The sequence below is a fragment of the Carassius gibelio genome, chromosome A25 (assembly GCF_023724105.1).
Source record: "Carassius gibelio isolate Cgi1373 ecotype wild population from Czech Republic chromosome A25, carGib1.2-hapl.c, whole genome shotgun sequence".
Classification (NCBI taxonomy): Eukaryota; Metazoa; Chordata; class Actinopteri; order Cypriniformes; family Cyprinidae; genus Carassius; species Carassius gibelio.
Genome location: NC_068395.1, coordinates 15,164,511 through 15,190,724, shown reverse-complemented (window position 1 = coordinate 15,190,724; position 26,214 = coordinate 15,164,511). Strand labels below are relative to the sequence as shown.

The window sequence follows — 26,214 nt, the reverse complement described above, 5'->3', positions numbered from 1 at the left end:
ATATAAAGTAAACCCTTGTACATTAATGGTAAAAGCATGTAAAGTTATTGGAGATGTGTTTATAATTATTGTCAGGTGTTGGTTATATAAGGTAACCCCCCATATATTAATTGTAAACGTATGTAGATATATAGATATATTGGGAAGTTGCTTATAATTACCATAATAAAAATGTTTTTATAAGGTAAAGCCCCATACATTACAGTTTTTTTCAATCGCTAACAAGCGCTTAACCATACTTCAGATACTTTTTCTAAACTCTTAACACAGACTAACACCTACAAAACACAATTGGCCAAATGGATAATTTTCTTCTCAAAAACACATTTTGTTAAATATATAATAAATCTTCATTTCAAAACAGAACACATCTTTCTCTGCACACACCAACTTTACCAAAACACTGGAAATCTGACTCAAAATTAAATTATTCTGTCAAAGAATAACACCTGTTTTCACCTCACAAGGTACATGCAGTCAATCAAAGTACACCAGGTTTCAAAATACTGGCTTATTGTTGACATTACAAAAACTGCATAGACTTTTCAGTCTCAGTTTTGCAGGTATTTGCATGCAAAACATGCAATTCACTGTTTTCCACTAAATGTCTTGGTTAGGAACTGTATGTCCAAATGTACAGTAATGTTCACATTCAAAAGCATTCCAGTAAAAAAGTTATTTTTTTCCTTTACTGTTTACTGCAGGAGGTACAGTAGAAACACAGTATGATAGAACAGAAAAGGTTTGACAGTATTGCCTACAGTGAACAAAATATCCATGAAACACATAAGAGCATTCAGAACAAAAAAACAACAACAGCAAAAAGCCCAGATAAAAAACGAGGGGGGGGGGGGGGGTAAAATAAAAACAACCTCTCACTGCTCCTGTCACTGCTCCTGCTCCTCTCACTGCTCCTCTCACTTCTCCTGCTCCTCTCACTGCTCCTCTCACTGCTCCTGCTCCTCTCACTGCTCCTCTCACTTCTCCTGCTCCTCTCACTGCTCCTCTCACTGCTCCTGCTCCTCTCACTGCTCCTGCATCTCTCACTGATCCTCTCACTTCTCCTGCTCCTCTCACTGCTCCTCTCACTGCTCCTCTCACTGCTCCTCTCACTGCCCCTGCTCCTCTCACTGCTCCTCTCACTGCTCCTCTCACTGCCCCTGCTCCTCTCACTGCTCCTGCTCCTCTCACTGCTCCTGCTCCTCTCACTGCATCTCTCACTGCTCCTCTCACTGCTCCTGCTTCTCTCACTGCTCCTGCTCCTCTCACTGCTCTCACTGCTCCTGCTCCTCTCACTGCTCCTCTCACTGCTCCTCTCACTGCTCCTGCTCCTCTCACTGCTCCTCTCACTGCTCCTCTCACTGCTCCTGCTCCTCTCACTGCATCTCTCACTGCATCTTTCACTGCTCCTCTCACTGCTCCTGCTTCTCTCACTGCTCCTGCTCCTCTCACTGCTCATGCTCCTCTCACTGCTCCTCTCACTGCTCCTGCTCCTCTCACTGCTCCTCTCACTGCTCCTCTCACTGCTCCTGCTCCTCTCACTGCTCCTCTCACTGCTCCTCTCACTGCTCCTGCTCCTCTCACTGCATCTCTCACTGCATCTCTCACTGCTCCTCTCACTGCTCCTGCTTCTCTCACTGCTCCTGCTCCTCTCACTGCTCATGCTCCTCTCACTGCATCTCTCACTGCTCCTGCTCCTCTCACTGGGCCTGCTCTTCTCCCTGGGCCCCTTGCTCTTACTCTTCCTCGTCCATACATTACAGTGTTTGTCTTTTTCTGTTTCTGTTTCCAAAAACATCACTCTTCAAAGTCCTCCTTTTATTGTATAAGTGTCAATGTAATAGAAAAAAATAACCCCTGCCATTGAGATAGGAATCAGCTGTGGTTGGCCCAATTTACACAACATAAATCAGCTAAAATATATTGTTTTTGAACTGATATAATTGCAGAAGCAGAGGTTTTTATACTGTCTCTAAGGTTGGGAACATTGTTTTTGCTATTGTGTGATGTTGTGTGTTAACATTTGTAAATACTACAAAAACGATCCATAATCTTGTTGGGAGGTATAGCTTGTCTGTTCAGAACATGTAAGTATTGTGGAAATGTATTTAATGACCCCATATTGTGTGAAAACGACATGAAATGTGTGAATGGTATGGCCACAATAGACAGATGCTGTGCTAATTGTGTTTAGAGTTTTGAAAATGTGACAACTGATTGGACAAATGCTTGTTAGCGACTGAAAAAAACTGTAAAGGTACAAATATGTAGAAATATTGGAGGTTTGCTTGTAATTACTACAAATAATGTTTGTATAAGGTAATCCCTGTACGTAAATGGTTAAAGTGTTTAGAAATATTGGAGAGTTGCTTGTTATTATTGTCAGATAATGTTTATATAAAGTAAACAACCATATTTAAATGGTACAAATATGTAGAAATATTGGAGAGTTACTTGTAATTACTGTCAAATAATGTTTATATAAAGTAAACTACCGTATTTAAATGGTAATGGTATTTAGAAATATTGGAGAGTTACTTGTTATTACTGTCAAATAATGTTTATATAAAGTAAACTACCGTATTTAAATAGTAATGGTATTTAGAAATATTGGAGAGTTACTTGTAATTACTGTCAAATAATGTTTATATAAAGTAAACTACCGTATTTAAATGGTAATGGTATTTAGAAATATTGGAGAGTTGCTTGTCATTACCGTCAAATAATGTTTATATAAAGTAAACCCCAGTATTTAAATGGTAAAAATATGTAGAAATATTGGAGAGTTGCTTGTTATTAATGTCAAATAATGTTTATATAGAGCAATAACAGTTAAAAATATGTTTCTGAAACTTAATATCACAAGATCTTATTTTTTTGTACAGGATATAACCAATATTTAACAGGAATTTACTATAAATAGATTGAATAATGACATAAAATAAAATTTTAAATCAATCAATATACTGGTATTGGGCTTTAAATTAAGGTATCTGAAGGTAATTATACAACATATGTTTTACAAAGAAAAGTCTTTGCTTTGAAAAGGAATTCTTGTAGTTGGATTGGATTATCTTAAAAATATACCAAATAATACTGTATTAAAACAGAAGTCTTTGTTTTTATTATGTAATTTTAAGGTATTTATGCCATATTTTTAAGTTTTTATACAGATTTATACATTTGTTTAACATTCAACAGAGATTTTTTTATGAGATTTTTTTTTCTTTCTACAGCAGTTTGACTGTAAAAATACAAAAATTGTTTACGGTACATATCCGTTTTCAAAAAACATAATTTTTCCATAAAATTATTGAAGGTTTTTTACTGTAATTTGATGGTAAGTGGTTGGCAACTTTGCTGCCAGACTTTTTACCGTTATTTTACGTTTTTTTTTTTTTTTTACAGTGTGGCAGCATGGTATCTGTGCATGGCAGAATGGTATCTGTTCCTGAGTTTTGGCTAGGGGAGTTAATTTCATAAGGAAATCATTTCATTCCTTTCCGTCCCAACATACCAAATGTAATATTGCATATGTGACCTACAGGAGCCAAGTGACAAAAAAGTATTGTCTGTCGGGTGCTCGACTATGATAATTCAATACAACAACAGTCTGGGGCTTATTTCTCAGAATAATATGGGACAATACAGATTAGACACCCTAGACCAGCCAGAGGGAGATAGTGGCTGCCACATTAAATATCAAAAATACAAACAAATAATGTTTTGATGGATCAGCTGCTTAGGGAGAGGTTGCCTGTCCTAGAAGAGGAATGAGACCAACACAGACATACTCACACACACTCATAGGCACAGGCACTACAAGAGCAATCACTGCAAATAGTGAGGTGCACGTTACCACTGCAAATACTGTGTGCAACACACAATAAAAAAAGAGGACTCAAATCAGGCAGCCTGCTCCACAAACTAGCTTCAACACTCTACTTCCCCAAAGAGGAGAAGGAAAGTTTATATTACTATTAAACCTACCGGGGCAGCCAATATTACTCCAGTTACGGCCCACAAAAAACAAACAAACAAGAGAACCAACCACGCTTATGTTTAGGCCAGCTCAAATGGGCAAAAAAAAAAAAAAAAAAAAAAAATTACGAAATAAGGTAAAAGCTACAATTACCGTATTTTCCGGACTATAAGTCACTCTTTTTTTCATAGTTTAGCTGGTCCTGCGACTTATAGTCAGGTGCGACTTATCAAAATTAATTTGACATGAACCAAGAGAAATGAAAACATAGAGCGCCCTCTCGCAGCTGTAGACGGTAATGTTTTATCTTGGTTCTTGGTTCTAAATGAATGCGACTCATAGTCCAGTGCGACTTATATATATTTTTTTCCTCATCGTGACATATCTTTAGACTGATGCGACTTGTACTCAGGTGCGACTTATAGTCCGAAAAATACGGTACATTAAAACTACAGGAGGCAAAGCAGCAGTGACAATCATTCTAAAAGGAAAAAACAAACACAATTAAAATCAATTATGTACAGTAAATATAACCTAACCATTATCAATCAATGATAGGTAATACAGGTACAATAACCAAGATTTCCTTTTACCTCTAGGAATACAACACTCAACATAAATGTAAATGGGACTCCCTGGTTACTTCCCCCGCATACGTACCTACATGAAATCACACATAAGCATAGTTCACATACAAAATAGCCCATCATAAATCAAGGTCATTGGTTAGTCACATCCCAAGGATTTACAGTGAAACAATCATATAGTAAATCAACTTAAAGGGTTACTTCACCCAGATAGCAAATTTATGTAATTAATAACTAACCCTCATGTTGTTTCAAACCCGTAAAACCTCCGCTTATCTTTGGAACACAGTTTAAGATATTTTAGATTTAGTCCGAGAGCTCTCAGTCCCTCCATTGAAGCTGTGTGTACGGTATACTGTCCATGTCCAGAAAGGTAAGAAAAATATCATCAAAGTAGTCCATGTGACATCAGAGGGTCGGTTAGAATTTTTTGAGGCATCAAAAATACATTTTGGTCCAAAAATAGCAAAAACGACGACTTTATTCAGCATTCTCTTCTCTTCCGTGTCTGTTGTGAGAGAGAGTTCAAATCAAAGCAGTCTGGATATCCGGTTCGCGAACGAATCATTCAGTTCACCAAATCGAACTGAATCGTTTTAAACGGTTCAAATCTCTAATACGCATTAATCCACAAATGACTTAAGCTGTTAACTTTTTTAATGTGGCTGACACTCCCTCTGAGTTCAAACAAACCAATATCCCGGAGTAATGCATGCACTCAAACAGTACACTGACTGAACTGCTGTGAAGAGAGAACTGAAGATGAACACCGAGCCGAGCCAGATAACTAACCCTTTAATATAAACATACATATACAAACACGTTACATGGTGAACACTACTCTATTGCTGTGAGCCATACAGCCAATATTACCTCAACTCGTATTCCAAGAGACGATGACAGAATGCGCGCACAGCGGTCCGGCCAAGACCTTCGGTAGATCAACAATATCCTACCCGGAAGTGTCTTTTATAGGCGACAACACAGAGAACACAATATCAGGAGGACATACAAGCCAAGGGATTACTTCGTCTTCCACCCGATGTGCCGGTTTTATACGAAGTGCCATTAACGCTAATGAATGACTAGCCACATGCAAGCTAACTAGGGGGCGGGGCTGATAGGAAGACGGATACGGTAAGAACAAGAGGACAAACTTGCTATGGCAGTTACTCTGCTGGTTACACATACATTATAATATATTGTCATATATTTTCAATATATGAAAAGCGGCAGTTCCTTATGTATTATTCAATATATTTTAATATATTAAAGGGGTCATATGATGCCACTTTGCCGTATAGATGCTGTGTGTTTCACTGTGAAAGCAAACTACCAAGAGGACGATATCTGCATCATCATGCCTGGAGCTGATCGGTGCTTGTCGGTGAGGAAATACATCAGCATTGCACTGTGGATTGCCAAATCGGCTTTCACCATGGATGAAGCAGAGTCCAGCCCGAGGTTGTCACATATTATTGTTGCTCCAAGACCAAGGTACGCTCCTTCGTAAAATGTACCAGCTGCACTGTTCTCAAGCCGCCAGCCTCTGCTCACTCAAGACAACCGCAGCTCACTCTAGACATCACAATATGTTAAGAGGCGTAACCCTTTTACTTTAGCTCTCAACGGAGGCGGTCACATTTCTCTCTTCCCTGCTTTGCCTGTTCTCTTGTCTTGTCTACTGTGTGAGACTCTCTCTGCACTGCTCTCCTAAACTGGTATATGGATTTGATTAATTGGTCTCTCAACGCAATTGACACCATCTTCTCGATGAGAAGCTTGGGTTCGAGGGAACCTGACTGCCCTGCCGGAACGCTCGCAGCTGGCTACATGATGGACGCATGGGCGAATTGGCGGGTCGTGTGTCTGGCGGCTCTTTCTGTGGAGGACATCTACCTATTCGGCACCATGATAACAGGTCTTCTGCTGATTGGATTAGGCTTTGCCCTGGGTTATCGAAAAATTAAGAATGGTAAATGGACTGCATTTATATAGCGCTTTCAACAGACCACATGGCCATCCAAAGCACTTTACAATTTGCCTCACATTCACACACACATTCACACACCGACGGCGGTGTCTGCCATACAAGGCGCCATCCAGCTCATCGGGAGCAGCTGGGGTTAGGTGTCTTGCTCAAGGACACTTGGTCAGGTGGAGCCGGGGATCGAACCACCAACCTTCCGGTTTGTAGACAACCTACATGAACCACTGAGCCACTGCCGCCCCATAGGGAATACATTTTGATAGGGAAGACAGGAACAGATGTCCAAAGCCTCGCAAGGCTGCCCATCATTATTGGAGCAGTGGGCAGAGCGGTCAGCATTGAGACTGAGACTTTTAACCGCAATATGGATATCATCACGAAGAAGCTCACGGCTTTGGAAAGGAAATTGGAGAATTTGGAGACCAAAATAGAAAGTGAAAGTGACAGTGAAAGTGACGTGACATTCAGCCAAGTATGGTGACCCATACTCAGAATTTGTGTTCTGCATTTAACCCATCCGAAGTGCACACACACACACTGTGAACACACACCCGGAGCAGTGGGCAGCCATTTATGCTGCGGCGCCCAGGGAGCAGTTGGGGGTTTGATGCCTTGCTCAAGGGCACCTAAGTTGTGGTACTGAGGGTGACAATGAACCCAATAGACAATGAACAATCATAGTGACCGTGAAATGGAATTCGGCTACTAGACCAAACAACTGGTATCTTATCTTCTTTCGGCTTTACCAGCGCTGGACTTGGCTAGCTTGGAACAACAAATTTCTCCCAGGGAGCACTGCAGCCAGACCTTTCTCGCGTTCCTCTCCCCCTTCACAGACACCTGTTGATTGTTGACTCTGTCTAGGACCTGACCAAGGCTGTCTCCATGGCAACTTGCTGTGACGCTGTATAATCTGCGGACTGAGGCATCTAGAGAGAATCCCAACTCTCCAGGCCTAAAAATACACAAACTCCTACACATATACAGATAAGCATTCACCACCCCACACCCATCCCTCGCCTTCGCCGCTTTGTTCCGCCAATCTGGCAAGCGGATCTGTGACAAGCACTTTAATAGCTGCAGGAGCGGATGGCTATTTTTTCTGCACTGGATTACATCAACCCCCCCCCCCCCCATTTCTATCCCCAGTTGCAAAGTCATGTGTTTATGGTGTATTGATTATGTGCTTTTGTGCTGAGGTGTTTTTCCTGTTCCCATACCGTGCTCTCAAAAGGAGCATAGTCTGGGTGTTGTTTTTTCTCTCCTCACTTCCCTAATGTTATGCTGTATTTCTTCCTCAAATCCCTATCTTCCTGTCCTGTCTACCCCCTTGTCATATTGTATGTATGTTGTGTATGTATGGACAGGTTGATGGCTAATTGCACTGGTACTTGTGACTAGTGACAATAAAGGGCTACTACTACTACTAAATTTCCGTGACACACTTGTCACTGTGTGACAAAATAACCTTTAAACTTAAAGATGTTACACATTCAATCGGGGATTCGCCAAGTCAACGTCAAAGTATATCACAATAAACTCCACCATCTGTTTGCATTGTTTTGTTAGTGTTTGTGTTGATCAGTGTTGTGTGTGATTGTGTTTATGAGCAGCGGCAGTATCTCTCAGCTGTATCAGTGCAGTCACTGTGACTCTGACTGACGGAGGTTTTTGTACGACTCTTTATCACTGTGAACACCCAGCTATTACTGATGTAGTGACCTTATGTGAACTCTGACAGTAATAATGTCCTGTATCTTCAGTCTGGACTCCACTGATGGTCAGAGTGAAATCACTGCCAGATCCACTGCCCCTGAATCTAGATGAAGTTCCAGTGTAACGGGTTGTTGCAGTATATATGAGGAGTTTAGGAGCTTCTCCCGGTTTCTGTAAATACCAGTGTAACCAATTTCCACTATACACTGAACTGCTGGTTTTATAGGTTATTCTGACTTCTTGTCCTGGTTGAGCTGCTGTTATTGATGGACTATTGTATATTGATTAATATTTTACACTTCAAAGAATAAAAAAATAAATAACAACATTAAATAATAGAAACTGTATTACACAAACCTTGAGCAAACAGTGTAAGAGTCCAGATGAGGATGATGATGTTGTTCATTGTTGTTGTTGTGTCTTGTGAGAGGATGAAGATTGTGTTCTGTTCTGCTCTCAGTCATGAAGTGTTAAACTCACAGCACTATAAACACTCTCAGAGTACTGAAGTATATGCTGATAATGCAAAGAAGTGGGCAGGATTTACAACAGCGTGAGCTGCTACAACTAATACTGTAATATTTTTCTTTCACAATAATATTTTTTTAAATAATTTACTCATAATTGCATTGATTAATGTAAATGTAATGTAAATGTAATATAAAATATTAGTTTTGTTCATTTGTTGTTGCACAGGCTGGTGTGACACTAGTCCTAGTCTTTATATTGTCATGCAACAATTTCACTTTCTAGTGTCACTGTAATAACATATTCATCTGTTCTAGTCATTCATGATTCATTTATTTAAGTGAAAGTATCTGATAATAGATGTGTTATCAAGAATAAGTCAATAGTATTCAGCTGTATTTAGATTAAAAGAGTAAAAGTCCCTTGTGGTCTTTTAAATGTTGAATCGGTGTTGATGTCACTATATGGGATATCTTTTATGAGACCTATTGTGTAAAAAGAGTCTAGACTGAAAAATGTGAATCTGAAAAATGTAATTGTCTGAAGATACAGGTTTTTTTTGTGTGAATCATAATTATCGAGCTTCGTGTGAAGATCAAAAGCATTATTATTATATACTCCATGACCGTCAGGGTTTTGCACTGTCATTTTGTTTTATGTTTGTTTCTTGTGTCTAGTGTCAGCACATGGCCTTGTTAGTTATTTTCTTAGCCATGTGCTCCTTTAGCCCCTCCTCCTTGTTTCCTTTTTACCACACCCTCTTGTTACCCTAGTTGGTCTAATTGTGCTCACCTGTCCCTCATGTATTTTCCTCCCTATTTACAGTGCACCTTACTCTTTTGTGTTTGCTGCGCCTTTGTCATTCTCACCCCTCTGTCTGAATATGTGGCTGAATATGTGTCTGGTTGGTATTGTGCCCTTGTTTTGTCTAGTCCATGTGATTCTATGTTCTTGTCTTGCTCCTTGTTTTTAGTAATTTGTTTGTTCTTGCCCTTTGCTTTCATCTGCAAGATTCATTTAGTTTTCTAGTCTTGGTTTTGTTTGATAAGTCCCATAAGTTTAAATTTGTCTTTGCTTTAACTTGTGTTTTTGGAGCTTTTTCCTGTCTAGTCTTATGTTCGAGTTCCTGACCTGTCCCCATTTGTCCTGCCCTGGTTCTACCAGCCTGGCATCTGGTCTGTCTCCAGAGGAAGTGGTCAACAAGTTTCTGAGCTCTGCTCTATGGTGCCTTGTGTAGCCTTCTCTATCAACCTGGTCTTGCTGCCCCCTCTGTTGACTAAGTATTCTGCCAATTGTTTCCAGAAGCCTTCCCTAGCTGTTCTGTTTATTGTGTTTTCTGTTGTGCACTTCATTAGCTCTTGTATCGGTCTTGTCAATAAAACCTTATCTCACTGCAATTGGGTCTTCCTTCCCAGATCCCTGACAATGACATCATCCATGATAAAAGCGGTCAAGTTTCATCAAATTTATTTTCTTAAAGTGTTATTGGCACACAATGAAGCTATGAATGCGAAATCTAGGACATAGTCAAACTGTATCAGGATTACAGTGAATGAGATTCTTCAACTGCTAATGAAAAGAATGACATTGTCAGCAGCTGAGGTGTTTCTTCTCTGTGTGTTTGTTTCTCTCTCTCTCTCTGCTGGAGTTGGTTCACTCGAGTGGAATAGAGGTTTTTGTACGAGTGTTTCATTAGATTATATCACTGTGGTACACAATCGGTGGAGGAACTAAACTGGTGCTCGGTAAGTCTGGCTCTTTTTAAATTTCCATTAAAACATACAATTTAGATTTGTGTAAAAATGTTTTAAAATTAAAACCATTTTTTTATTTGTTTTTATTTTTTTTTTAATATAAAACAAATTGTTTCCCAATGAATATTTTATTTAAAATATTCTCATGTAACACTCCGCATAACTGAACTATTCACTTTTTCATAATGTGGCTCATTGTGACTTATCAGTTTATCAAGTTTTTCTTTCATTAATTTCTATACGGAGTTCACACATACATAATATTTCATTGTAAATATCATGGACAAAAGAGCTCTGGCATTAAAATATAAATAGAGCTACTTTCTGTAGATCAATGATTCTGAATCTCTTTTGCTTATTTTGTGCTTATTTATTCGTTTATCATACAATCTCTGTTTGAAACGGAGTTCCATTTTGAGTTAAATATCTCACCTGACTAAAATGTAAAGACTGTTTAGGATTATAAAAAGTATTGGAATTAAAGCTGGTACATTTCTTAGTATGTTCTGTTATATTTAAAAGGTTTCATGGGAATGTGTGTAGCAATTGTTTAGTTTGTATATCAGCTCATTTAATATGTTGATTTGGTGGTTTTATAAACTAATCAGCAATCTACTTTACACTTGATCTGAGCTGCAGTCATAATGTAAGTCTGAAATTGAGTTAAACTTGGATGTATAAACAAAAGAAAATTAGCGTGGAACATCTAACAGAAAATTTTAAAAATCATTTTGTTGGGGTACAAAAACTACAGAAATGAAAACAGTCAGTGTCTTTTGTAAGTTTGTTTAATTTTTAAGGATTTAAATGTTATATAGTTGTGTAGTTTGTGTATATAAAAGGTGCAGTGATGGTGAATAAGATGAATGATGAGATTGTTGTGATTTTTACTGCATCTCACACGCCTGCTGCTGAAAGTCATGTTGAAATGATGTGAATGCTGCAGGGCAGAAGAGTGCTGGAGCTGCAGTGTGTTTTCTTCGTGTTTGTGAATGTGTTGTGTTTGTCTCCTGCAGCTGGTCCCACAGTAAAGCCCTCAGTGTTTCTGCTGCCGCCCTCTTCTCTGCAGATCTCTGGAGACTCAGCCACACTGCTCTGTCTGCTCAGCTCTTACTCTCCACAGGGGGCGCTGGTGAGCTGGACACTGGACGGCTCAGAGGTCACCGAGGGGGTTGTGACCAGCGCAGAGAGCGAGCAGGACGGCCGCTTCAGCCGCAGTAGTGTCCTGACCCTCAGCAAAGCACGCTGGGAAGAGGGAGAGCTGTACGTCTGCAGAGTAACACATGATGGAGCTCCTCATGAGGCCTCGTTCCACAAGAGTCGCTGTTAGTCACTCGCAGAGCTGATGTTTCTCCAGTGAGCGCTGCTCTCTCCTGAAGATGAACGTATCTGAGTGTCCTGTGTCGGGCAGAATTCACATGAGTCTAGTGCTGCAGCTGTAGTCATTTACAAATCAATACTGAAAGAGAGCTCTAGTGTCAAAGCACTGACTGATCTTTCAATCTGCTGTGTTTGCTGCAACATTCAATAAAGCTTCTCAACAAACTCCATTTGTGTCTGACAACATCATTCAACTAACAGATCAAGATGCATGTAGTGTTTGTCCAAGTGTTTTTCAGAAACCCTGTCAGTAGCAGTAAATCTAGTCAAATAAAGCTCTTGGGGTTTGAACATGGTCTCTGGAGACAGAGCTGCTCTATTCTGAGAGGATCGCAAACACTACACACAATGTAAATGAGATTTTCAGTCCACACTCCCAGTGTCTCTGTTTGATTGGTTACATGATCTGAACTGAAACAGACCAGTTTCACTTCTGCTGTAGTCAAGCAGCACACAGACAAACTCACCATCACATTTGTAGGAGAGTGTAAAAACATGGATGAAATGTAATAAAAAAAAATCCATTATCCTAAATCAAGAATCAGTAATTCTGGCACTAATTGTTAAAGAATGTGAATCTTTCTGTGGGTCAAATAGAAAGCATCATGTCCAGACAGCAGAAGTGACTGAATGCAGTCTGTTCTGCTTTATTGATAACACTTAATCTGCCCATAAATGCAAGATTAATGTTGATTGTAATGCTATTGTGATATTAGTGTTTGTGTTGATCAGTGTTGTGTGTGATTGTGTTCATCAGCAGCTGCAGTATTTCTCAGCTGTATCAGTGCAGTCACTGTGACTCTGACTGATGGAGGTCTGGACTCCACTGATGGTCAGAGTGAAATCACTGCCACTGAATCTAGATGGAGTTCCAGTGTAATGGGTTGTTGTATAATATATGAGGAGTTCAGGAGCTTCTCCAGGTTTCTGCTGATACCAGGCCATACAAGCATATGAACCTGGACAAGCATGTTTCACTTGCCAACTGAAACCTAGAAACAGAGTTAGAAAGAACAGGATATATATGTGATATTCTTTGCTGATAATATTATAATATTTTACTTTAACATTTTCATGAAAATCTTATCTTGTACAAAGGGATGTAGTGGAGGCTTAACGCACGTAAACGCCTTTTACGCATGTCCCAAAATTCGGAAATTGTGTTTACCCACCTTCAAAGTGCATTTATCCACCTCTAAATAGCCTACAGTTCCTAAGCCATTTTTATCCACCTCTAAATAGCCTACAGTTCCTAAGCCATTTTAAATTAAGTTTATGTGGTTTTAGTTTCATATTGTTCATTATTAGTTTCATGGGTTGTTTGTTGTTAAACCTAAGATGGTCTTTCATATTGCGCTGCAACTGTCATTGTTGACCAATTGCTTGCGGTGTTGCCAGTAGTAGTGGGTTTTTTTAGTGGGTAGTCGTTTTTTTAAGCATCATCAAGACAGCAGCCCTCCTCCTGATGCCAGCAAACGGCCTCGGGTAAAAACCAAAAGTGAGTGAACTCGGAGAACAGTACTAAACTTCATGTTTTTGAGGTTAATTTGGTTCACGGTAGATTCATGCCACTGATTCAAGTCACCTCTACCTAGCTAGTTAATGTTATCACTAGCCGTTCAAGGTTTCGTGGGTACGGTAAAAGTCTGTTAATAATAATAATAAGAATAAAAATAACAACTATTTTGATAATCGATTAGTCGGTTTGAGTCATTTCTTAAGACAAAAGTAAAAAATTATTTGATTCCAGCTTGTTAAATGTGAATATGTTCTAGTGTCTTCTCTCTTCTGTGACAGTAAACTGAATATTTTTGAGTTGTGGACAAAACATTTGAGGACCACTCCTGGGGTTTTGGGGAAACACATTTTTCTGACATATTATACACCAAACAACTAACCGATTAATTGAGAAAATATCCAACTGATTAATTTTATAGTCAAGTCAAGTCACCTTTATTTATATAGCGCTTTAAACAAAATATATTGCGTTAAAGCAACTGAACAACATTCATTAGGAAAACAGTGTGTCAATAATGCAAAATGACAGTTAAAGGCAGTTCATCACTGAATTCAGTGATGTCATCTCTGTTCAGTTTAAATAGTGTCTGTGCATTTATTTGCAATCAAGTCAACGATATCGCTGTAGATGAAGTTACCCCAACTAAGCAAGCTAGAGGTGACAGTGACAAGGAACCGAAACTCCATTGGTGACAGAATGGAGAAAAAAACCTTGGGAGAAACCAGGCTCAGTTGGGAGGCCAGTTCTCCTCTGACCAGACGAAACCAGCAGTTCACTTCCAGGCTGCAGCAAAGTCAGATTGTGCAGAAGAATCATCGGTTTCCTGTGGTCTGTCCTGGTGGTCGTCTGAGACAAGGTCTTTACAGGGGATCTGTATCTGGGGCTCTATTTGTCCTGGTGTCCGCTGTCTTTCAGGCCTGTAAAGGTCCTTTCTAGGTGCTGATCCACCATCTGGTCTGGATACGTACTGGATCCGGGCGACTGCAGTGACCCTCTGATCTGGATACAGACTGGATCTGGTGGCTACAGTGACTTCAGAATACGATAAAAACAGACTAATATTAGCGTAGATGCCATTCTTCTAATGATGTAGCAAGTACATCGGGTGTTATGGGAAGTGTTACGGTTCCGGTTTACCTAATTAATGCAGTCTAAAAATCTTTTAACGGATTTCGATATTAAAAGCATATTAGTATGTTATGTGTAAGCCAGGTTAAAGAGATGGGTCTTTAATCTAGATTTAAACTGCAAGAGTGTGTCAGCCTCCTGAACAATGTTAGTTCGGTTATTCCAGAGTTTAGGTGCCAAAAAGGAAAAAGGATCTGCCACCCAATTGATTTTGATATTCTAGGTCATCAAATCTGGATCTTGAGATCCACTTTCCTGCAAAGTTTAGCTCTAACCCTAATCAAACACACCTGAGCATGCTAATCAATGCCAATCAAATGTTTTTGGGATCATTGAAAAAAAAAAAAAAAAAAAAAAAAAGACCAGACAGGAGACTGATCAGGGTTGGAGCTAAACTCTGTGGTGCATTGGACCTCCAGGCCAAGATTTGAGGAGGGGGTATCATCAAATTGCTGAGTTTTGAGAATGCAGCCGAAGTGGAGGATAAGGTTACAGGAGCTCATTCAAATACTGAGGTGCTAAACCATTCAGGGCTTTATAAGTAATAAGCAATTGATTGTAACCTTGCCCAGTTAATGAGCTTACAGGTAAACCATGTATATAGAATAAACCAGCAGTGAGGATTTTAAGTATAAACGCTTTTACAGAGCAGATTTCACAAGTCCCTTATAGGCATAAAAAACACATAATTAAAAAGACAAAATAAACCAACCCAGGCAGTACACAGAGGTACAAGTGGAGTGAAGATACTCCAAAACAAACCACTACATCACCACAGCATTTACCTATATGTGACACCCTCACACCAAACCACTGCATCCAATAAGAGTAAACACCACACGTGCGCCCACTGTCCCTCGAGTGCAACAGTCTGGGAAAACAAAACAAACAAAACACCTTTAACAACCAACTCAGCAATTCCTCATTCTCATGAGCACTATGCTAGGTCATTACTCCCCGCAAATGTTAACAGAGACTCACTCGTCATTCATTTGTCACACTTAAAACACACTTTCAGTTGAGTTCAAGAACTCATTAAAACCTCATATAAAATAAGTAGTAAGAAACCAACTCTAAATTAAACAGATAACAATCGGTGCCAGTCCTACAATAAAAATGCACACCTTAGTACATTTCTAAAACAGAAACAATTAAATAACTATTAATACCTTGTTTTAGTAGCTTGTGCCTTCCAATAGTACATTAGTAATCAGCCCCGCTCATGATGAATCAAAATGCTGCAAACAAACAAGGATCACATAGCATTATACTTAAATACTAACCAAAACCATAAAAACAGTTACTACCTTGTTTTTAGCAGTTTGCGTTATGCACTGAATCAGCTCGCCCCCTGAACAAACAAAGAGCCCAGCTTCCCGTTCACCTTCTCATCTTCTGATCGTTTGGCTTACCTTAAATAAGTTGTTTCACCTGGTCTTGTTTGTGTGACAATTAGTTCTAGCACCCCTACCAGTCATGCCTCACCCAATTCTTCCCCAGGTCCTAGTCTTCTTCTTCTTCTTCTTTTTTAACGGCGGTTGGCATCCAGCTTAATGGTGCATTACCGCCACCCCAGGTCCTAGTGTCCTCCTCTCTGCCACATATCTCCTCCTCAAATTTCGTTGACGTCCCGTCGACAGGACAAAATAATCTCCATGGAATAGGGGAGCTACAAATCCGCATGCCAAAACCCTTACAGTTCTGTTTCTAATGGACGACTTGGTCGTGGCTAGTGATGTGGGTTAGAATGGTGGCCTGCTGTCGCTCTTGAAGTTCTCCTCAACTCTTCTTGCTGTCCAGTTTCTTTTTGGGCCGTAACTTCAGGTTGGTTGTACCCGTTCCGCTGACCCTCCGCTGGGGAATATGCAGGAAACACAGGGTTATTGAGATGACAATCTGTCACAGTACGGAAAAACACAAAAGCATGATTCGGACTCTCCAGATCCGGTTCAGTACTTTGACTGGGAAATCCCAAATCCTCCGTTTCTAACACGGGAATGGGAGCATGCACTGGTCGCAGTTCTGTCCTATGAATATTCCGCACTGGTCCGTCACCTTCCACTGGGACAACAGTATAAACAGCGTTTCCATCACTGGGGCACCATACCACTTTAAACACTGTGGGGTCCCAGAAATCTTGAATCTTTTGGCGACCTTTCCTTCTGTGATCCCTCTTTACAACTAGTTGCCCCAACTCAAGTTCTGGATTCTTAACGGTCACATCATGCTTCCTTGCTCTCTGGTCAGCAGCTGCTTGCAGTTGACGTCTTGCATCCTGAAATACACTCTTCAATTTCTCCTGGTGCTCTGTGATCCACTCACCAATCCGCCCTCCTTGCAGGCTCTCCTGCCCCAGGAGTAAAATCTACCGGTAGTTGCAGTTCCTTTCCAAACAGCAACATATGAGGGGAATAGCCAGGTAATTGATGCACCGTTGTATTATAAGCAAACAACATTTGTGGAAGGTGAACAGGCCAGTTGCATTTCTTTTCAACAGGCAAAGTGCGAAGCAAATCATGAAGTGTTCTATTAAAGCGTTCACACTGGCCATTACCCTGTGGCCTATAGAGCTTGGCAGCGTGACGTAACGCCTCTAGCGTCGCGGTGGCTTATGGGTAGCACCGCCATATTGTGAGGCCGTCGCCGTTCCGCAAATCTGTCAGGCCAGGGGTCCGCTAATATATAAATTATATATTTTTCCATTAATTTTTAAGTTATGGGGCGAACATGCTGTGTAGTCGGTTGCAGTGTCCGTTCACATGACCGACAAGGTACAAAATTAGACAACGCATTGTCTTTCTTTAGCTTTCCTGTCTGGAGGAAGAATCAAGGAAGCTATGTGTCGGATGTTACAAAAAGACGCCGGCTGTCGTGGATTTCAGCCGTAAGACGAAAAGACATCAACTTTTCAAGCATCCCAAGATCGTTAAAAGTGTGTTCCAGACATTTTTATTCAGGTGAGGGTCAAAGAATTAGAGACACTTCTAAATATCTTGCAGAAAAATAGATCTTATTCTTTAATCTGAGCATTGAGTGGTATGGAAGACACTTTTTATCCAACATGGTATTATAATTTCTATGAGAAATATAAACAATGTTTAGGTGAAATGTAGTAAATGAAAAGTCCAGAATAACTACCAGGCACTTATATAGCTGTGAAACTACTTTAACATAAGATATTTTAAAAACACATAATGGTGTGTATATACCACCACCTTTACACAGTTAAAATAAATGAATATGACATTTTTTACAGGGCTGACATTTAGGACAACACATGTTTGTGTTTTTTAAGACATTCCTATTTTAATTTCATATTATGATTTTGTTAAATAAGGTGTGATTGATTTAATATGCATCTTAAAAATGTTTTTTCTATGTTGTTTAAAAAGTTGTTTCACTGCAGTAGTTTTTTTTTTTTGTATTTATTTATTTATTGATGTCTTGTTTTCTTAAAGGGAAACCATCTTATGAAATGGATGAGTCAAATCCTGACTGGGCTCCAACACTGCACCTGGGACACTGTGAAGTGCGTGCTACCGAGTCAGACCGGTATTCTCGTCGATTACAACGACAACAAATGACCGTGCCAGTAGCAGGAGACGACGGTGAATCCCAAATGCAGAGAGAAACCACTGCAGAACCGGTGGGATCAGCACATGAAAAGGAAGGTGGTGACCAGGCAGAGGCAGAAGTGGCAGCAGATGCTGCAGGTGGTGACCAGGCAGAGGTGGGAGCTGTAGAAGATGAGTGTGGAGAATGGGCAGATGTGGAAGCCGCAGAGGATGAGGATGAGGAAGGTGGAAACCAGGCAGAAGTTGACATGCCAGTTAAGAGACAAAGAAGAGAATGTCAGTTCTGTGAGCGCAACAGTGCAGAAGTTAACCGTCTGTTGCAGGAGAACAGGGAGCTTAGGTGTGAGCTGAACAAGAGAAAGATGGATGAGGACTTCTTAAAGGGTGACACAAATAAGGTCAGGTACTACACAGGAATTCCATGCTTTGCAATTTTATTGTCTTTGTTCACCACTGTTAAGGCTTTCCTGCCAGTTACCAAAAAGTTGTCATCCTTTCAAATGCTTTTGTTGACACTCATACGTCTGAGGCTTGATCTTCCTGTACAGCACCTTGCCCATCTCTTCCATGTGTCACGTAATACTCTTTCTACTGCCTTTACTGACACCATAGATGTTTTAAATGCACGGCTTAATCCATTGGTGTGCTGGCCAGAGAGGCATTGCTTACAAGCTACAATGCCGCATCAATTTTTGGAAGCTTTTGGGAAACGTGTTGCTATTATAGTCGACTGCTTTGAAATACGCACAGAAAGGCCATCAAATCTAAAGGCACGGGCACAGGCCTTTTCTCATTACAAAGGTACACACACCATGAAATACCTCATTGGTATTACACCACAAGGTGCCATATCATTTATTTCCAAGGGATGGGGTGGGCGTGCCTCTGACAAGCACATAACTGAGAACTGTGGCCTTCTCAACAAACTGTTACCTGGTGACTTAGTGCTAGCTGATCGGGGCTTTGATATCAAGGATAGTGTGGGGATGATGTGTGCAGAGGTCAAAGTTCCTGCGTTCACTAAAGGAAGATGTCAACTTGACGCTAAGGATGTGGAAAATACACGTGCAATAGCACACCTGAGGATTCACGTTGAAAGGGTGATTGGCAGTTTGCGCAACAAGTACACAATGTTACATAAGAGAATACCAATTAGTTTGTTACTGCCATGTGAGGGGGAGGAGATGACACTTCTTGACAAGATAGTGAATGTTTGCTGTATACTTCTTAACATGTGTCTACTATTAAAAACAGATGACGCAATATGAATTTTAGAAATAAACTGGTTTAATAAAAATGAAATTTGCAAGTACAAAAACAACTTGAATTTTTTCAGCAATAAATGTAAACATCTTCAGAAACTGCAAATATATATCTATTATATAAAGTGCAATCATGTTGAGATCAAACTTATATCATATACAGTGCAATCATGTTGAGAACAAACTTCATATATATCTTGTATACAGTGCAATCATGTTGAGAACAAACTTCATATATATCTTGTATACAGTGCAATCATGTTGAGAACAAACTTCATATATATCTTGTATACAGTGCAATCATGTTGAGAACAAACTGATTAATTTTTCCAGCGATAAATGTAAACATGTCTCTGTAAACCTCTTCAGAAACGGCAAATATATATATATATATTATATAGTGCAATCATGTTGAGAACAAATTTCATATATAAATATATACAGTGTAAAACCCAGACTACATTGGCTGTGCAAGCGAGCTTATAGTACCTTTGGTGTATTCTTTGAGTAATATTTTGCTATAAGCTCTGGAAGGCAAACTTTCTCAAAGAATTTTTGTGCTTTCTGTAGACGTAGATCCCAGAATTCCTGGTCCGGAAAGACCCGTACGACTACAAAGTCCTTCAGAGTCCAAACAGCAAGGTCAATGTGGTTGGATCCAGTGACAAAGATTTGCGTCTGCATCTGTGTGTAATAACTGTGTGTTTTCTTAAGCTGAAGCTTTTCATAGGACAACTCAAGACAGAAGTTTTTGTCCTTTGTTTCTAAGGCCTGTTGGATGGTGCTTGATCTATATTTGAAGGGACACTTAACTTCAAGGCAGCCTTTCCCACAGCAATCGCACATTGTAAGTCCATCAGGAGAGGCTCCAACTTCAGGAAACCTGGGGTTAATTATAAAACCACACTTTTCGACTTTTAGGTTAGTGTGATGTGGGGCTCTGGTGTGAAGGTAGGTCTTTTGAGCATCCATCTCATGCTCTATACCCCATCTGGTTTGTACAGTTGACACTGTGTGTTGTGGGTTGCACACCTTTTTAATAACAGTCAGGGCTGGCTTTTCTATACTGGTGGCAAAGACTGCATGCATGTTTGAGGCAGTAATTCTTCCAGTCCGACTTGCATACCAAGCAGAAGATTGATGCTGTTGTCTTGTGCACATCTCAATAGATGATGCCTGCTCATCAGTCACATTTGCAGCATCTCTGTATTTCTCACAATTTAGATGAAGAGCTGAAAGGGAATTTGAATCTATTATTTTATCACACAGAGATGTGGCAAGGCATTCGGGCACTGCAGAGGGCTGTACGGTGTCTGTGTACATTGTGTAATACTTATTCATCCCTGACAAACCAACAGCCTTGCTATGCTGCAGCAGTGTGTCAAGCAGGGGTGACAATTCATCAAGTTTAGCTTGGGGAATTTTTCTTTTTTTGGCACGACTCCTTATGCCTGGCGCAGTGGAGGGTGCAGTTATGCGCTGGTCAAGCATTTTTTTTTGCCTAGCAGATGAGGTGTAGTCAATTTTGTATCCCACTTCAGCTGTAATCTTGCTCAAATTGCTGGGCAAAACCCAGTATGCCGGTACATCTGTGACAGTTTTTTTCCCATGAATCCGAAAAGTAGCCTCAACTTTAAATAACAGAGCCCCTACATGGGTACATGTCTCCGCTACTCCTGCCATACACGTGCAGTGTGCACACTCCACCTTCCCACTGTTGCTGATGATCACCCATGGCTTTAAAGGTGGTTCATTCAGTCGCTGAGAGTGCATGACCTTAACAGAGACAAAAAAAAGTTAATACTGTAATGAATATTGTAATGTTTATGTATTTTCTACGTAAACCTTCTATGTTTGCTTTTGCAACTGTGTGTGTGTGAGATAGAAAGAATAGAGGATTTTATTGCTGTTTATTTTCATGTATGTCTTTAGTTATACATTTTTTTTTTTATTGTATATATTGTATAGGGTTATTAATGCTTTGGCAATGTAAATATTTATTTCGCCATGTCAATAAAGCTATTTGAGAGAGAGAGAGAGAGAGAGAGAGAGAGAGAGACTGACTGAACCCTGTGTTTGTGTGTATGCGCATGTACAAGCAGCAGCCGCTAGCTCCTTCAAACTTCGCTAACGTTACACTTTGTCTGTTGTTTAAGGCTATATTTATTAATTTTTATCGTTATACAAGTTTGCGCTGTACAAATGACACATAAACTACATTGTACGCAAAAAAAAAAAAAAACACTGTAATAGAAAAATGCTCAAAGAAAGCTGGTAACTTACCTTTGTTCGGACGACAGTGTTTTCACCGCTGACAGGCTTAAAACTCTCCAGGTCATGTACCCAACCATTAGTAAACTGAACGTGGGCTTCCAGAGACTTATAGTTACGAAATTGCTCAGCAGTATAAGCACTGACACCACAAACAAAATACGTAAAAATATCAGGAAACGTGATGGGAGGTAAGGCGTCAGGGTCGCGGATCCACTGGTCTGTTGGGACATCATAAGGATCGACATTTCCAATAAAGTTGATTTTTTCAATATAGCGCTTCTTGGCATCCGGTAGGAGTTTGTCTCTGTACAATCCACCTTGTTTTAAACTAGTTTTAAGCATTCTTATATATACTTACATTGTGTACTGCGCTATTGTGTATGGTTTCTTTGGTTACCGGCTTGTGTGGTGGCCTCACAGTATGGCGGCGCCCTATCGTTTACATCCCAGAATGCACTGCGCAGTGACGTCGGTTGCCAAGCTCTATATGGTGTTGTTCTTGTCTTAACTACCCCATACATGGAACAAAGTTGTTGGATCAGTATGCTTTCAAAACACCTCCCTTGGTCTGAATGGATTTGGCGGGGTACTCCAAAAATATAAAACCAGTGATTTACCAAAACCTCGGCTACAGTACTGGCAGATTGATCCTTGGTAGGGATGGCTTGAGTGTACTTCGAAAAAACATCAGTCAATATTAAAACAAACAAACAAACATTCTCTTTTCCATCAGATAAAGGCTCTAATACAGTAAAGTCTATTGCCAAAATATCAAGTGGTTTAGAAGCCAATAGATGGCCCATAAAACTGCGTACCCTTGGCTGAACGGCCTTAGCCAGTGTGCATCTTTCACAGTTTTTACACCATTGTTCAACATCTTGATTCATACCTGGCCAATAACATCGCCGTCTCACCAGGTCTGTTGTTCTCTCAATCCCTTGATGCCCATGTTCGTCATGAAGACTCGTTAACATATCCTCTCTTAACACCTCTGGAAGCACCAATTGATGAATTTCCTTGCCTCCCTCCTGTGGCATAATTCGTCGATAGAGAGTGTCATTTTTTTTTCAGCAGCTTATTCCATTGCCTACAAAGTTCTAATAATTGTGGCGATGCAGCCTCTCTCTCTTCCCGATTTGGGCTTTGCTGACGCTTCCAAAACACCAGAAAAGGGCCTATCACCGGATCTGCAACAGTGTAATGTCCCCCTTTGTTCGTGCTGGAAGGGTGGTCACTGACTCCTGGGTAACCTGCATGTCTGGGCTACTCGCCTCTTGGATCGCCTGTGTCAACAGAACTGGCAAAGGGGTTAATGGGGCAATAACTTCCATCGTTGCATCAACATACTGGCGAGATAGTGCATCGGCATTGATGTTTGCCTTTCCGGGCTTATATCGAATCTCTAAATCAAAGGCTGCCAGTTGTGATGCCCATCTTTGCTCCACTGCTCCCAATTTTGCCGTTTGGTAATGGCTCAATGGATTATTGTCGGTAAAAACAAGACATTTATTTCCCAACAAATACTCCCTGAACTTATCAGCCACTGCCCATTTCAGGGCTAAAAATTCCAATTTCATGGAACTATAATTTTGCATGTTACGTTCAGCTTTTCTCAGTCCTCTGCTTGCATATGCTATAGGCCTTACTTTACCATCTTGTTCTTGCGATAGTACCGCACCAAGTCCATTATGGCTTGCATCTACTTCAAGAATAAAAGATTTCTTGAAGTCTGCATAAGCTAACACAGGAGCAGATAATAACTTGCTCTTTAATGTTTGAAATGCATGTTCACATACGTCAGTCCATTGCTCCAAGGCTTTCTTTGACGTACCTCTGTGATTTTTAGGCAGCAACCAGGGTATTTAACGGCTGCGCTATTTTTGAGAACCCTGGGACAAAGCGGTGATGATAGCTTGCAAAGCCCAGGAATGATCTTAGCGCTTGAAGATTTTTAGGTCTTCTCCACTTTGCCACAACTGCGATCTTGTCTGGATCAGTTGACACTCCATCAGAAGACACCACATGGCCCAAGTATTTCACCTTGTGCTGAAAAAATGAACACTTAGGCAACTTTACTCTCAGATTCTCCTTATCAAGTCTGCGCAGGACCAACTCCAGTCTTTGTACATGCTGTTCAAAAATAGATGAGAACACAATTACATCATCCAAATATAGCAGCAGGGACTGAAAACTCTGATCTCCAAAAATGCGCTCCATAAGTCTTTGAAAGGTACTTGGTCCATTACATAGGCCAAAAGGCATACGATTAAATTCAAATAATCCAAATGGTGTGCAGAATGCGGTTTTGGAACGATCTGCCTCCGCCACAGGGGACTTGGTTATAGCCACTTGCTAAATTGAGAGTGGAAAACCATTTGGCCCCGGACAGTGCATCCAGGGATTCATCAATTCTGGGAAGGGGGTATGCATCCTTTCGAGTCTTAGAATTCAATTGCCTGTAATCCACACAGAGCCTCAACGTGCCATCTTTCTTCTGGACCAAGACAATGGGTGAGGCATACGGACTGCAACTCTCCCTAATAATCTGTGCTTCTAAAAGCTGTCGAATATGTGCCTTTACAGCCTCATACTGGGAAGGGGGTATCCTCCTATAACGTTGCCTAACTGGGGCCTTATCAACTACTGGAATCTGGTGTTCTATTAAAGTAGTACAGCCCAAATCACTTTCTCCTTTAGAAAAAACTCCTCTATATTTAGACAAAAGATTTTTTACTACTGCCTGTTGTTCAGGAGTCAAATTTGTAAGATCTACCACATCAAAACTTTTCAACTCTGGCTCTACTTCCGCAGTATGTTGCTTAATAGAGGCGATCCACCCATCTGGTGTAAATCTTTCCTCAAAATAAATTTCAGAATCAAACATATCTGCAAGATACAACCCCCCCCAACAATGCTCGTGGTTGTAAATATGCAATCTGAGTGCCAACCTTTACAACGGGAATATTTGTTAACCCATTCTCCATGGTCAATAACGCATGGGAAAGTAATATTCCAGGAGGCAAATGGATTTCATCAGAATCAATTGGTTCCAAATAAACTAAAGATCTACTGTCAACTTTACCTTTAGGTCCAGTTGCAGGTACTAACACCAAACAGCCAGCTGAAATTGGAACTGGGGCTTTAGACTGGACACAAACTTTCCCCACACAACTGGAGGACTGATCCTCCAACTGCTGGCATCTTAACATGGCTTCCTTCCACAAATAGTTATCCTGCAACTCAGACAAGACCAAGGCAAAGCTACCCCCTGCTGACAAAGGAGCTGCTGATAACACTGGGTAAGGATGTTCATTCCTACCAAACCGGGGGTACTTTCTTTTTGTTTTGAGAATGTAGGGCACGGTGAATCTTTAACTACTAGAATCCCACAGTTTGAAATGATCTGTCCTTGCACTATGACATCCAACGCCACGTATCCAATATATGGAATATCTAAACCGTTTGCAGCTTTCAATTTCAACCAATGGCAACTTTGTAGTTTCTGTGGGCCCAATCTCGCAAAATTCTTGGAAAAACAGCTCTCTGTAATTGTACCAACCATAGAGCCAGTATCTATTAGACATAGTATTGGCACCCCCCCCCCCCCCCCCAATAACCACCTCGGTAACAGGACAGGGCGCAGGAAGGTTTTTCAACTGCAACCGCTGCCGATGGTTCTGACTCAGATTGATTAGTTTGCCTTCTCTTTAGTCTAAACTCATTTGGTATGGATGTACGACAGTATCGGGCAAGATGGCCTGGGCTATTACAACGTAGACATTGTCGTGACGCAGGGACTGACTGGTTTACTGGGTGGTTAATCATAGCCTCAGCCTGGGGACCACAATGAGAAACTTCAAATCTGGCTTTAAAAGATTCAAAACCTTGCGTAAGGGTGCTGATCTGCATCTGTTGTTGTTTAAGAATATTCAATTCAACATCTCTCTTATCAACAACTACCGCATTGCAATCACTCAACTCCATATTGGCCTGCCTAAAGACTGAAGTGGAATTTGTTTGACCATATTCAACTTCGCTTTCTTCTGACCATCGTATCGCTTCCTCTCTGACTTGCCACAGCGACATGGTAGGAGTCTGCCGTACTAATTTTTTCAACTCACGGCGCAAGAAAACACTCTTCACATGCTCCACAAACTGGCCTCGAACAACCCTATCTGGATTAGAGACACAGTCAGCATTAGTATTTACAATCAGCTCCATTAAATACATAAGTGCATGAGAATAGTCACACAATGTCTCCCCCTCCCGTTGTTTTCTATAAAAAATTGTTGTTGTAACTTCACATAAGATTTACGGCCACTGTACATATCAGTAAGGATCTTAAAAATTCTCTCAGGTACATCTCTCTCACTACGTGGACGTAATTTAATCTCCATTCGTGCCTCCCCACCCAAATGGTCTAATACAAACTGGACTTTTTCAGTCACTGTACAATTTCTGTCCTCAATATAAGCTCGTACCTCCTCCACCCAGTCCTCAATCGTAACACTACTTGACTCATCATTACCATAAAACTTAGGACATTTACGTTCTCTAGGGATAAACACAATTTTCTCAA

General features: G+C 40.5%; 1 protein-coding gene and 1 gene segment (V, D, J or C); both read left to right on the top strand.

Annotated features, from left to right (window-relative positions):
* The window catches only part of LOC127947168 (immunoglobulin lambda constant 7-like), a 67,810-nt gene extending 55,765 nt beyond the window's left edge, over positions 1–12,045 (top strand). Inside the window, 1 exon segment of the C gene segment in view lies at positions 11,801–12,045. Within this exon segment, the coding sequence occupies positions 11,801–11,827 (27 nt within the window).
* A 5,229-nt stretch (positions 12,046–17,274) lies between these two features.
* On the top strand, positions 17,275–19,367 carry LOC127946909 (uncharacterized). Its single transcript, XM_052543724.1, has 2 exons — positions 17,275–17,481; positions 17,983–19,367. The coding sequence occupies exon 2, from the start codon at positions 18,000–18,002 to the stop codon at positions 19,365–19,367; it is 1,368 nt and encodes a 455-aa protein (XP_052399684.1). The 5' UTR covers positions 17,275–17,481; positions 17,983–17,999.
* Positions 19,368–26,214: the final 6,847 nt, after the last annotated feature.

Coding starts and splice junctions, on each gene's coding strand:
- LOC127946909 (XM_052543724.1), top strand. CDS start 18,000: ATGGATGAGTCAAATCCTGACTGGGCTCCAACACTGCACCTGGGACAC.